Consider the following 14,242-nt stretch of genomic DNA (forward strand, 5'->3'; position numbering starts at 1 on the left):
GCACCCGGGCCCGCGGCGGAGTCTGGGTCCGGGTCAGCCACCCCGGGAGCGTCTGGGGTGCGGCCGCCTTTCAGGGCCGCCTTCTGGCCGCATAGAGCGCCCCCTCTGGCGCGCTGTGGTGGGAGGGGCCGGAGGAGGTGGGGCCTGCAGCGGTGCCCGTCGGGGGGGCGGAGCTGGCGGCCACCGCCACGGGCGACTAAAGGAGAAGGCGGAGCCGCAGCGGGAGGCAAAATGCCTATGGCACCCGGTGTTCCCAGGCGGTCTCCCATCCAAGTACTAACCGGGCCCGACCCTGCTTAGCTTCCGAGATCAGACGAGATCGGGCGCGTTCAGGGTGGTATGGCCGTAGACGGGGGCGGGGGATCATTTGAAGGGGGTCTTGAAAGGTAAGAGTTCCACAGTGGCGACAGGGCATTCTGTGCAGAGGAAACAAGACAGACAAAGATCTCTATCCATTGACCTTGCTCTATTTTCTTCCAGCATTTAGCACCATCTGAAATTATATTTTTGTCTAGCTTCTCGTTGTTTATTTTCTGTCTCCCCCATGCACTCTAATTCTCCGAGTGCAGGAAGCAGGTCTATCCTATGTGCCCAAAAGAATTCCTGGCACATGGTGGGTGCACAGTACATATTTGTAGCATGGATGAATCAGTAGGCAGTCCAAGCAAAAGGGAGAGAACGGGATTTGATGAGATCTATAAGTACTTATGTGGTTTCATTTCAACCTCACAATTCTCCTTCCTAAGAAAGATGTCATTATCTCCGTCTTACAAATAAGGAAACTGAGGTAAGACAAAGGCAAGCAACTTGACAAAGGTCACACACCCAGTAAAAGGTAAAGCTGGCATTGAAGCCTAAGCTAGCAGGTTCCAAAGTCTGGACTGTACCACAGGAAGAGGCTAACAAAGGCCTGAACTAAGTAAAGCCGTGGGAAGGGAGTCAGAGAGAAGAGTTCATGCTTAAGAGTTGCTGGGCTTAATAAAATGGACCAGACGTGGCCACAGACTGAAAGAATCCCCTGCAGATTCATCTCCATCTGAGCCGCTAGTCCTGACCTCCTTCTCAATCTCATGGGGATGACAGAAAAAACATGCAGCATTGGCCGCTAACTAGCTGTTTATCTTTGGAAGCCTTAGATATCTAATTTCTCCAAGCATGTTTCCCCCACATGAAAAAAATGGTGACAGATACTAGGTTTACGGTTGTTATGAGATGATGCAGATGAAGCACCCAGGACAGTTCCTGGCCCATAGTAGGTGTTCAATAAATATTAACTTACTTCTCTTTCCCCATGGCCTCCTGCTATCTTTTGGTCTGGGAAATACTATTCCCAAGAGGAGGACCAAAGAGGGAGGAAGTGTTAGGAGGGCATCTGCTCTGGGGCAGGTATGGAAATGGATAGTCTCAAGAAGGTAGTGAGTGACAAGCCAGGCCTGGAAGAGGTGGGTGGATAAGAGGCTAGGAAAGTACCCAGCAGTTTTCTCTATGAGGAAAACTCTGACCCCCCCCCCCCTATAATGAAGGTTCAGACAAGCAACCAGAATTCCAAGTCATGTGCCCAGTCTTTTCTCTGCACAAAAGGTGTAGCCAGAGCTTGGTGAAGGGGAAGCAGGGGACCATTTGACTTGGGCCTCATACGTACAAATTTGGTTGGATTCCCAAAGGAAGTTATTCATCAAGTTATTATAATTTGGGGTGTTTAAAATGTTAATTTTTAACAGTTATCTGTGAGTTTAATTATGGATTGCACCTAGTAGTGATTTTCCATTTCTTAAAACATAATGTACACTGCTCTATACAAACTGTTTCCTGAAATAAACATGTTATTTGTGGACTCATTTTTAAAAGGGGTTAACTTATAAACAATTAAATTATACCACAAGTTTTTGTAACTGTCTTTGAATTTTCACATTTCCTATGTGTTGGAATTGTTTCAAAAAGAAGAAGAAGAGAAAAAGAGGCTTGGGTTTCTGGGTCTCTTCAGCTCAAGAGGGCACAGGGCAGTGGCAGCCCAGAGGCAGCCAGAGGGGAGGTGAAGAGCCTGTTACTGAGCTTGTTTACAGCACCACCTGGTGTTTATAACTCATTAAAATGTCACACTTCCTTGTCCTTAAGCCCTGGAATTTGCTGAGTAAAATCCCCACAGCTATTTTCTGAAGCCCTCTCTCTCAAAATTTCTTTTTCACTCACTTAAAAAGAATAAGGCTTATAGACAAGAATAACCCAAAACAGAAGTTGATGCCCCACGACTTTCCTTTGTTTTCTTTTAGCTTTGTGCTGTGGGACGGAAGGTCTGTATGTAATACTAGTTCAGACTGACTGAGCAGTGACTATGTGCCAAGCAGTTCTAAGTACCCTGCATGGATTAAGTAACTTAATTATTATAACAACTCTAGAGACAGGTATTACTATTACCATAAGCCCATTTTACAGATGTGGCTGCTGAGACACAGAGAGTTAAAGGAATTTCATAAAAATCACTAGAAAGTAGCAAAGCAAAGATTTGAACCCAGGCCTGAAGCCTTGCTTCAGTGTCCATGATTTTAAACACTGTTATGCTGCTTTTCCGTGTAGGTGCATGTTTCAAGAAAAGGTATCTTCTTAATTTTTATTTGGCCTGATATTAAGAATTTAATTTCCCTGGGTAAAGCTCGATGGACCAAGGATAAACAGAGAGCAAACAAGTTAAAAATATGCCTTCAATAATCATCTGCTATATGAGGCATTAAGCTTCTCAGAAGCCTAGACCGCCCTTTAGAATGTCATACAATCCAGAAGGATGGCATACAAAACAACTTAGTGTTTGTTTATAACAAGGCTACCACCACCAAGAAAGCATTATAATCCTCTGTCTTTTTAAGAGTTCAACAATTTCAGATCTCTCCTTTTAAAGGGGTAGTAATAATAATAGCTACAATCTATTGAGTGCTTTTTTGTTTTTGTTTTAGAGAAGCATCAACTAGTGAAAAACAATGTGGGTTTGGGGGAATCATACTACCTGGGTTCAGATCCTGTTATTTTTTTTAATGAATTTTTATTGGCATATAGTTGCTTTACAATGTTGTGTTAGTATCTGCTGTACAGTAAAGTGAATCGGCTATACATGTACATATATCTCCTTTTTTGGATTTTCTTCCCATTTAGGTCACCACACAGCAATGAGTAGAGTTCCTTGTGCTATACAGTATGTTCTCATTAGTTATCTATTTTATACATAGTATTAATAGTGTATATATGTCCAATGGAATATTACTCAGCCATAAAAAGAAACGAAACTGAGTTATTTGTAGTGAGGTGGATGGACCTAGAGACTCATACAGAGTGAAGTAAGTCAGAAAGAGTAAAACAAATACCGTATGCTAACACATATATATGGAATCTAGAAAAAAAAAATTTTTAAATGGTTCTGAAGAACCTAGGGGCAGGACAGGAATAAAGACACAGGCATAGAGAATGGACTTGAGGACATGGGGAGGGGGAAGGGTAAGCTGGGATGAAGTGAGAGAGTGGCATGGACATATATACACTACCAAGTGTAAAACAGATAGCTAGTGGGAAGCAGCCGCATAGCACAGGGACATCAGCTCGGTGCTTCGAGACCACCTAGAGGGGTGGGATAGGGAGGGTGGGAGGGAGACGCAAGAGGGAGGAGCTATGGGGATATATGTATACATACAGCTGATTCACTTTGTTATACAGCAGAAACTAACACACCATTGTAAAGCAATTATACTCCAATAAAGATGTTTAAAAAAGTATTAAAGGGCTTCCCTGGTGGCGCAGTGGTTGAGAGTCCGCCTGCCGATGCAGGGGACACGGGTTCGTGCCCCGGTCTGGGAAGATCCCACATGCCGCAGAGCGGCTAGGCCCGTGAGCCATGGCTGCTGAGCCTGCGCATCCGGAGCCTGTGCTCTGCAAGGGGAGAGGCCACAACAGTGAGAGGCCCGCCTACCGCAAAAAAAAAAAAAAAAAAAAAAAGTATTAAAAAAATAGTGTATATATGTCAATGCCAATCTCCCAATTCATCCCACCACCACCCCTTCTCCCTTGGAACCATACATTTGTTCTCTACATCCGTGTCTCTATTTCTGCTTTGCACATAAGATCATCTATACCATTTTTCTAGATTCCACATATGTTAATATATATTTGTTTTTCTCTTTCTGACTTACTTCACTCTGTATGATAGTCCTGTTTTTATTTTTAACATCTTTATTGGAGTACAATTGCTTTACAATGTTGTGTTAGTTTCTGCTGTATGACAAAGTGAATTAGCTATTCATATACATATATCCCCATATCCCCTCCCTCTTGCTTCTCCCTCCCACCCCTCTAGGTGGTCACGACGCACTGAGCTGATCTCCCTCTCAGAGACAACCTATAGGCGACTCAGGGGTCAAGCAGCAGATTGGACCACAAGACCTCTAAGTTGCTGCCAAACTGGGGATCTGGACCCATTTCCTAGTTTTGCTTTGAAATACACCTGAAGAAATGAAAAACAGGTGGTCGCCAACTTTCAGAGAATTGAAGTCTGTTTTCTTGCCAGTTATTTTTCTGCCACCATCAGTTTCCATAAACCCTATGAGGAGACATATGTCCTCCCTCATTCTTACAGATCCAGTTGGGTTGGAGATGACGGAAGTGATGGCACAAAGCCAGACACGTCTTAGCGCTCACTCCGCACTGTCACCAAATGGCCAGGCGTCAACCTTGAAGCACAGTCTCTATGCTGGTTCCTGCAGAGACAAGAAGAAAGAAGAAAGAATAGGCAGAGCCTTTGGACTTCAGGACTTGTGATCCCATTTTTGTCCTCTGTAGCCGTTAGGACTTGGCAATACAGCCTGAGGCCAACAATACTGCCTGGCCTCAGTGGCTGAAACAAATGAGGGATTTAGGTTTTCACAGAAAAGTGTGAAGAGAGACCATGCAGAGCTGGGATGCAGCTTCAGGATATGACCTGAGAGCCAGGCTCCTTCTGCCCTTTGGCTCCACCATCACTTCTGTGTTGCAGGCAGGAAAAAGGGAAGAACAAGAGGAAAAAGTGGTGTTCCTACCAGTTTCAAAGAGCTCTCCTAAGAGTCTGCCCCAAGGTTAGTGCTCTTTTCCCTGGCCACACCCTACCGCAAGGGGGACTGGGCACTTTGTCACCCAATAAAATCCAGGGTCCTCTTACTAGGGAAGTAGGAGGCGAGTACAGGGCAAACAACAGCAGTCTCTTCTACTTTCTCTCATGTCCCTCTGTCAGGATAGTGGAGATTGTACCCCGCTTTCTAAAGATGAGAAAGCTGAGAGGTGGCCAGGAGGACCTGCACAGAGCCACAGTGGGTTGGTGGTAATGTTGGTGTCAGCACCCAGCTCAGGGCCGGTTTTGAAAAATGATGAACACAAAAGGCAGAAATCCATGAACATCTGTGGGCAAACAGCAGCTGTGAGCCCAGGGCCATCTCTGTGGGGAGTCAAACTGACAGATGAGAGGGGCTGCAGGGTGCAGTGAGAATGAGGGCTGCAGGACACAGGGCTCCATGTCATTCCCTGGGTTGGCAAGAGCTAGACAGCTTTGGCCTTGGCTCAGTTGGGAGAACAGATGGGCAGGAATTCGGCACAGCTTCCAAATCAGCCAAGCAGCAAAGACTGCCTTCTTTGCCCTTGTCAGCTGAGGCTACAGCTCCCACCAGTCCCAGCCAGCTGCAGAGGCCCAAGCCTGAAGACCATGACAACTTGGCCCGGCCTGTGCCATGCCCCGCCCACTGTGGGAGCCAGGAGGACAAGCAAGTGCAGGTGTTCCGCCCAGCAGTGAGGGTGACACCTAGGTGGAGCTGCCCACCAGGTTCAGATTTCTCTGTGCAGGGCGAGCAAGCCTTGTAGCAATCCAGTCTCAGCCCTGACTCCTTTGGCGCATAGGACTCTTAACTATTGAGACAGCCAGCCCGTTTGATTGACGTCCAGACCTCTGTTCTTTCTCATGCTCTCACCTCCCACAGGAATGATGGCAACGTGGCCAGAGGTGAAAGGCAAATCCAGGAATTATACCGAAATGCAAGCAATGCAGAGAGAACTCCTTCCCACATCTGAAGAAAGGAGGGTCCTCACAGAAACAAGGCAATCGATGAGGGGATAGGAACGCGTGTTCAGCTCAGAAACAGGACATAAAATACATAGAATTTTACTGCAGCTCTGGCTAGAGCATATGGTATAAGAGGAAGAAATACAAGTCTTTAGAAAGAAATGCACCTTGTGCTGTCAGCTAGACGTGGTAGGTTCATTCTCTCTTTCTCCCTCCAAAGACTACATGAATCTTGGATTATCTGTGTATCTACTCCCAATTCACTGACTCTGGTATTAAAAGCAGACTGAAATTTGTTTAGAATTCTACTTAGCTAGAAAAGTTCTTTTTTTGAATGAGACTGAAATTTGTTTAGAATTGTTTAGCTAGAAAAGCCAGAAAAGCTTTTTGTGAATGGTGCAAGGATGACTACCATGACTCCTTTAAAGAGAGAAGCTGGGAAAGAGATGGGAAGGAGAGGCCGGGCCGGCTGTGAGGGCCCCACCCCCAGGAGGATGCTCCCTGAAAGCAGCAGTCTGTGCAGTGCCCACCACACCCCTCCTCCGTGAGGCTCTGGCGCCCTGCAGCCACCTGCAGGTTACACGATGAGGCTCTTCCAATGAGTATAAAGAACCCCCAACCCTGCTCCCTTACCCCAGGACTTCTATAATCTTGAGACCCTAGACTCATCAAAGCTACACTCTGCAGCCTGAAGATCTGTCCACACAGCCAAGGGAAGGCTGGGCAGGAGGCAGCCAGCAGGCTCTCACACCACCTGCCTCCCCTCCTTCCTCAGTGGCTCCCACGAGGGCACAATCAGGGCTGGGAGGCTTCATGAGCCCCCCTTGGCCCTCTGGGATGTGAGGAGTCAGCAGGGATTCATACCCATCCTGCCGGGACCATCTGCACTCAATTATAAGCCCTTTGGAAGCCAGCAGAGGGCTGTTAAGCTGCCGCTGGTTCTCTATGATTAGCTAGTTCTTGTCTTTTGAATACTGCATATGGTGCAGCCAGCTGCAGAAAGCATTCATGACTCAAAGCTTTTTTCCCCTCAAAGAGAAAAGTGCTAAGTTGTTATTACTATGGGAAGAAAAAAAAAAGTTTAAAACTCTTACTTTCTGGTTAAGTTCCTCTTCCTACCTTAAAATTCTACCTCTTCCCAGGATTGGGACCATTCCTTTGTCTGTTTTCTACCAGCACTATATAGGTACTTGCTTGCTGAAGATGAGCCTTGCTAAGAAATATCAAGATTGTGTATAATTCCAGCTCAGGTGTTGTTATCCGTGGTCCAGTAGACCCTCTTCTCTCCCTTATTTTGTGTGAGAGACCTGACGTTAAGGCATGCTTTTGATGAAACCACTCCAAAAAGTCAACTCTTTGCAATCAACTCAGGAGCCAGCGCCACTGCTGAGGCTTACCTTCTTTCCCAGGTGCTGAGCCAGGAACAGAAGCAATACTGCTTGGTTCGCACTTGAAACCCTCAGTGTTCTCTGTAGGCGAGAAGCAGTTAGCTGGCTACAAGCTAGCATTAAAATCAGTAGGGATGCTTAAAAAAAAGACATGTATTTCTGGGGCTATACATAGACTTGAAATCCAGGCTCACATGTGAGTGGAGGTCCAGAGAAGATGGAGATTTGAGAGTCTTGTGAATAGTGATAATGAAAGCCATGAATTAGCTACAATTCACAGGGAAAAGAATATGGAAATAGAAGATGGGGGTAATCAGAGTCCCTTCTTCCTCATATCTCTGAACTAGGCAAATAACTCGTTTCTTTTCTCATAATACACAGGCTCTATGGTAAACACAGCACAAATATGCCAATAACCACAGGGCACTCTATGGATAAGACAATTCTTTGTAGAGTGGATACATGTATAACTGATTTGCTTTGCTGTACACCTGAAACTAATGCAACATTGTAAATCAACTGTACTCCATTTTAAAAATATATATTTAAGAAAATGTTCTTTGTACCATGAGTTTGGCTGGCTTAAGCCTATAAATTTGCAAAACTTTAGGAACCCATCTATATATGGAATGAATAGTTCTACTCTCCATGTTGAGAGACAAATAAAAATGCCTATTTAAATATCTAGCAGGAAAAGTACCCCAAAAGTGATTTCACTTTTTTTTTTGATGAGCAATTTTAAGCATGTCCAAGAGGAAGAAAATCTGTACCAATATGGGTTGTTCCACTGAGCCTAATGGGAGCCACATGTCTATCTGACAAGGGAGTTACAAGTTTGGAAAGGGAGAAAACAAAAGGAACCCTGTGTTGTTAGTCTGAAATTGGAGGTAAGGTATAAATTCATGGTTTTCAATATATGGATACAGAAATAAATTTAGATGTCATGGGCACATAGGTATGTGTATACATATACACACATGCAGATATTCCCAAACTCTGACCACTGAGATGGCCTGGGACCAGTGGCTCCACAACAGTACTGGGTACACTTAGCACTCAAATCTTCGCTTTAAGATAATTTTCCACTAAAGCAAGCAGGGCTGGAATAGGGAAAGTACAAGACAAACTTGGAATGTCTTATAGTGTCAGAAAATAAAGAAATGCCCAAGTTAAAGGGGGATGTGTCAAGACGACACAGGAGCCAGCTTGAAGGTGTTCCTGCTGGCCACATCAGAGACCATTTAAGCATCTAAAGGAATAACGATAATAACCAATTACAACCCACTGAATACAAACTGAAGAATCCATACTTGTAATATTAATATAAATTAATAAAGGGGGAATAAGTGATTCTATAGTGGAAAAGTCTGGCAAGCACCACCTTAAACAAGTGGTCAGTTAGTGTCATAATGATGGGACAGGTGGAAATCATGCACCGCTTGAAGAGATGCAGCGAGGAAGACGCAGCATTGCTTCTATGCTGCTCCTGCCAAAGATGCATAAACTAAACCTAACCTAACCTAATCTGACAGGAAACACCACCCAAAGTAACTGGCCTGTAATCTTCTAAAGTGTCAACGTCCATTACTCAGCCATGAAAAGAAATGAAATTGAATTATTTGTAGTGAGGTGGATGGACATAGAGACTGTCATACAGAGTGAAGTAAGTCAGAGAACTATTGGAACTAGGACAACACACCATTTCTCTGGCCTTCAGTGTCCTCCTCTGTCAATGGCATGATTGGATTCAGTTATCTCATTTCATTTCGTAAACAGTAACTAAGAAAGCCAACGTGGAATACAATTCTAAATTTGAATGCCCAAGTAAAATCCCTCTCTGTGACCCCCAGGGATCCAATGGGACAGGGGAGGGTACCTGGCATCAATCACTGAAGCTAGGTTTTCAGGTTCCATCCTCGGGAAGACATGTGGGAGCTGCACCAGGACATGACTGATGCAGCCTGTCATCGGGACGTTCCTCACAGCCACCTGCCAGGTGTCAGTGAGAACATTAGGAAGTGAGCTATCCCCATTGTTGACCAAATGCTGTCCTCTCCTTCTGCCTCATGACCCAAACAATACACAATACTTCATGAAAATTCAGAGAAAGAAGGAGAGAACCCACCTGGCCTTGCACATTGACGCAGTACTTGTTGAACACAGAGTTGATCTGGGCATCCTGCAGGGCCCCAAACAGCAGCGTCTGACGATAGTACTTGGACCGATTATTGAGGTTCCACATGCGCACTCGAGAAAAGTCCACCCCATGTGAGTCCAAGGGCAGTAGGTTCATGTGGCTCATCAACTGCTTTGAGCAGAAGTAATACTCCATTAATACTTATTGAACACTTACCTGCTGGGCGTTGCTAACCTCTCTATAAGCCCATCATCTTATTTAACCCCATGAAGTAGATACTATCATCTCCCAAATTACAGCAAGAAAACAGGCTCAGATGGGTGAGTGACTTGCCCAGAGTCAAGCGAACAAGAAGAAAAGCTCAAACTGGCCACCTTGTGGATCTCTCAAAAAGGATCAAGATGCGACCTATACAGAATATTTCTTTTCAAGGAAATTCTGAAATGCCACTCTGGTCACTCTGTAAGCAACTCAGTTCCGGACTTGGACAAGAAGGGAAATGACACGGAAAACAGAGCTGCTGTCCTTCCATGACTTGGTTCCCAAAACGTTAGAAAATTCCCTGAGTGACTACATGTGCCTTTTGCTCAAAATAAAGATGACTCAACCATCGACATGCCTGTTCTATTTTAATCATATTTTTACCTTGTAATGTATATTGAAGGGTCACAAGTACCATAAGTTTATTCCCTACTTTATAAATAAGGACTCCCCTTTATCTGTCCCAAACTTACTCCAAGTCCTGGGGTTGTAGAAAAGGTAAATGCTCACATGCCTTATAAAAATAAACCTATAGTTCTGTGATGAGGATTGTTCCAAAGCACAATCCTAAACCCCAAAACATTGCAGAGTATGTTGAGAGGGAGAAAAAAATTATACTACAAATTACAGTAGGGGGACAAAAACATCTTACGTTTCTCTGTAAAACATCACAAATTAAGAAATCATGAGCAATGTTTTCCCATCTCCACTGAAGACCAAACAAAAGAGAACGAGCATAAATAGGAGGAACTATTTTAGATAAAAACATTCCTGGTGAGGAGGGATTTCAATCAGTCAACCAACCAACCAACCAACCAACCAACCAACCAACCACACTAAACTGGTCTATTACTAGAAGCAACTTTTAAGGGGAAGAAATCTTTTCTGGAGATTTGAAAATGTTGACAAGAATTTTAATCTTTCTGGATACTTTACTGACCAACTTGTGGGTAGAAGAGGGGACAACATTTCCCGTTTTCAAATTGGAAAATGTGGAATATTTCCATTTCCAAGCTGAGTTTTAATCTGGACTTTAATAACCATTTCAGACTCAAACCACTGAGCTTCTTGTCTCTAAATGTTAATGACCAGCATTACCAAGACATGCTCCCAGTTCTGCATCAGGTAAATGTCAGCTTGATCAATGATGAGAAGCTCAATACAAGACAGAAAGTCAAAATCTCTCTTCTTCTCTCCTTCTCCACCAATGATGGTCCTCAAGCCCAGGGGGGAGGCAATGAGGATGTCTGACGAATAGAAGGGGGCATAAAGTCAGATGCTTCTCTGCAGTATTGCCACCCCTATACACAAAACAGCCAAGCACACATCAGTTCATGAGTCACCACCAAGCCATTAGCTTCCACCCTCTCCAACTGCAGCCTCCCCTTGTACCTTCCACATCTTCCCCTTTGCATGTAATTGTGCTCAAACTGCTTTAATTATTAAAATCATCATCGTCATCATCATCATCCCTCCTTTGCATCTACGGTCCCTTCTAGCTCCCACCCTCTTCTTTTCCTTCACTGGCAAACCTTCCAAAAAATTATCTCTACTTTAAAATCTCCCACTGACTCCTTAATGTACTGCAATCTGCCTCTGAGTCTCAGGACACCACTGAAATGACTCTTGCCAAGGTCACCAACAGCTCTCAGTTACCAATTCAATGGCACTTTAGTGTTTCTTGTCACGAATGCATAAGCACACCCTCCTTGAAATGTTCTTTTCCTTACTGGTGGTTTCTATCACTTTAACACTTACTTCTATTACTGACCTGGTTCTTATCTATTTTTCCATATTCAAAGAGCTCTTCAACAAATCCCTGGATTCACCCACAAGTTCTCTTTCACTCTACATAAAGCTTTGGATAAATATATTCACTAATTATGGCTTTAACATTATCATCACAAAAATTTATATTTCCTGCCCACATCTCTTTCCTAAGCAACAAGTAGCAGTCTGTAAAGAGCCCAGATCATATGTGAAGGAGATTCACTTGCTAATCTTAAAGCATCTACCAGAGGGGCAGAAGTTGGCTGGGACTCTCTCTGGGGACAGAATGCTGGCAGATGCCATTTTTACAAATTCCCTCTACCTTGATGGCACTGGTGGGTGCCACTTTTTTGCACTCTCACTCTAAGTTGCTAACAGTGGTGGTGGGTGAGTACCCCCTACCCCACGGCCCTGCACTGCCTGTGTGCAGCACTGACAAACATGGACAACGAGCAGCCACGCCTACCCCATCTCATGCCACTCGCGGGACATGACCTGAGGCAACAATCGCATGTAGCCCACACAGGGGACACTCCTTGAGCACCAGGCTCAGGCAGATGGGGGTGGGACTGCATTTCTAGACTCCATGGGAGTGAAACAAACAGAGAGAGTTTATAAGATGACCAAGAACTAGGAAAAAGTTAAAAATACAGTTCATCTCCCACACAGGGCCACTCCTTCAAGACGGGGCAGTAACTGTTTTGCATAATACACAGAAACAAAGACAGAGAGTCAAGCAAAATGAGGAAGCAGAGGAACATGTTCCAAATGAAGGAACAAGATAAAACCCCAGAAAAAATATTTAATGAAACAGATGTAAGTGATTTATCCGATAAAGAATTCAAAGTCATAGTCCTAAAGATGCTCACCAAACTTGGAAGATGAATGAACGAACACAGTGAGAAACTCAAGAAAGAGACAGAATATAAGCAAGTTCTAAACAGAACTCACACAGCTGAAGATTATAATAATTGAACTGAAAAATACACTAGAGGGAATCAACAGCAGACTAGATGGTAGAAAAGAACAGATCAGTGACCTGGCAGACAAGGTAGCAGAAATCACCCCAACAGAACAGCAAAGAGAAAAAATATTTTTAAAATATGAGGACAGTTTAAGGGAACTGTGGGACAACATCAAGTGTACTATCATCGGTGTTAAGGGGTCGCAGAAGAAGAGAGAGAAAGGGGCACTAACACCCACATTATAGGGGTCCCAGAAGGAGGACAGAGAAAGAAAGGGGCAGAAAACTTATCTGAAGAAATAATGGCTAAAAATGTCCCTAACCTGGTGAAGGAAACAGACATTCAGGTCCAGCAAGAACCAAGAGTCCCAAACAAAATGAACCCAAGGAGATTCATACCAAGACACATTATAATTAATACGTTAAAAGTCAAAGGTAAAGAGGGAATCTTAAGCAGCAAGAGAAAAACAACTAATTACAGACAAGGGAATCCCCATAAGAATATCAGCTGATTTTTCATCAGAAACTTTGTGGTCCAGAAGGAGATGGCATGATATGTTCAAATATGCTGAAAGGAAAAAACTTCCAACAAAGAAGGAAGGAAATAATAGAAGTCAGATGAGAAATACTGAATAAATGAAATGGAGACAAAAAAAAGATCAATGAAACTAAGAGCTGGTTCTGTGAAAAGATAAACAAAATTAACAAACCTTTAGTCAGACTCAATAAGAAAAAAAGAGAAGGGGCCCAAATAAAATCAGAAATGAAAGAGAACCTATAACTGACACTACAGAAATACAAAGTATCATAAGAGACTACTACGAACAATTATACACCAACAAGTCAGATAACCTAGAAGAAATACATAAATTCCGAGAAACACACAATCTTCTAAAACTGAATCATGAAGAAAAAATGTGAATAGATCAATTACTAGTAATGTGATTGAATCAGTAATCAAAAAGCTCCCCAAAAACAAAAGACCAGGACCAGAGAGCTTCATGGTGAATTCTACGAAATACTTAAAGAAGATTTAATACCTATCCTTCTCAAACATATTTCAAAAAACTGAAGAGGCGGAAACACTTCCAAACTCATTTTATGAGGCCAACATAACCCTGATACTGAAACACCACAAAAAAAGAAATGTACAGGCTACTATGCCTGATAAACACAGATGCAAAAATCCTTGACAAATTATTAGCAAACTGAATCCAACAATACATTAAAAGGACCATACACTATAATCAAGTAGAATTTATTCCAGGGATGCAAGGATGGGTTGACAAAGTGGGTATAGAGGGAACGTATCTCAACCTAGCAAAGGCATATACGATAAACCCACAGCTAACATCATATTCAGTGGTGAAAAGCTGAAAGCATTTCCTCTAAAATCAGGAAGAAGACAAGGATGCACACTTCTGCCACTTTTATTCAACATATTATTGGAAATCCTAGCCACAGCAACTAGGCAAGAAAAAGAAATAAAGGATACCCAAATTGGAAAGGAGGAAGCAAAACTGACTATTTGCAGATGACATGATACTTTATGGAGAAAACCCTAAAGACTCCACCAAAAAACTGTCAGAACTAATAAATAAATTTAGTAATGTTGCAGGATACAAAATTAACAAAAATCTGTTGTGTTTATATACATT

The 14,242-nt window shown here is 43.3% G+C and overlaps 1 protein-coding gene across 4 annotated transcripts; it reads right to left on the bottom strand.

The window, feature by feature from the left end:
• Positions 1-4,468: 4,468 nt before the first annotated feature.
• LOC308609869 (U3 small nucleolar RNA-associated protein 25 homolog) lies at positions 4,469-14,034 on the bottom strand. Of its 4 annotated transcripts, XR_014014365.1 has the most exons (5): positions 10,949-14,028; positions 9,578-9,760; positions 9,329-9,441; positions 7,462-7,533; positions 4,469-4,736 (listed from the first exon to the last, which is right to left on the bottom strand). XR_014014365.1 is itself a non-coding variant. In XM_081259155.1 (4 exons), exons 1-4 carry the CDS (start codon positions 10,970-10,972, stop codon positions 7,524-7,526), a joined length of 330 nt encoding a protein of 109 aa, XP_081115281.1. In that variant the 5' UTR covers positions 10,973-14,028; the 3' UTR covers positions 6,358-7,523. The 4 variants fall into 4 exon arrangements, 3 of the variants coding, with proteins under 3 accessions (XP_081115281.1, XP_081115280.1, XP_081115279.1); XM_081259155.1 differs by lacking the exon at positions 4,469-4,736 and having other exon boundaries at positions 6,358-7,533; XM_081259154.1 differs by lacking the exons at positions 4,469-4,736; positions 7,462-7,533 and having other exon boundaries at positions 9,182-9,441; positions 9,578-9,757; positions 10,949-14,034.
• Positions 14,035-14,242: the final 208 nt, after the last annotated feature.

The sequence above is a fragment of the Mesoplodon bidens genome, assembly GCF_964165515.1.
Source record: "Mesoplodon bidens genome assembly, contig: HAP1_SCAFFOLD_312, whole genome shotgun sequence".
Classification (NCBI taxonomy): domain Eukaryota; kingdom Metazoa; phylum Chordata; class Mammalia; order Artiodactyla; family Ziphiidae; genus Mesoplodon; species Mesoplodon bidens.

Excerpts from the sequence above, each read along its gene's own strand:
- LOC308609869 (XM_081259153.1), bottom strand. The coding sequence starts at position 10,972 with ATGCAGAACTGGGAGCATGTCTTG. Across the intron at positions 9,761-10,948 it reads AGAACTGGGAGCATGTCTTG|CAGTTGATGAGCCACATGAA; the intron begins GTAATGCTGGTC and ends TTCTGCTCAAAG. Across the intron at positions 9,442-9,577 it reads GCGTCAATGTGCAAGGCCAG|GTGGCTGTGAGGAACGTCCC; the intron begins GTGGGTTCTCTC and ends GACACCTGGCAG.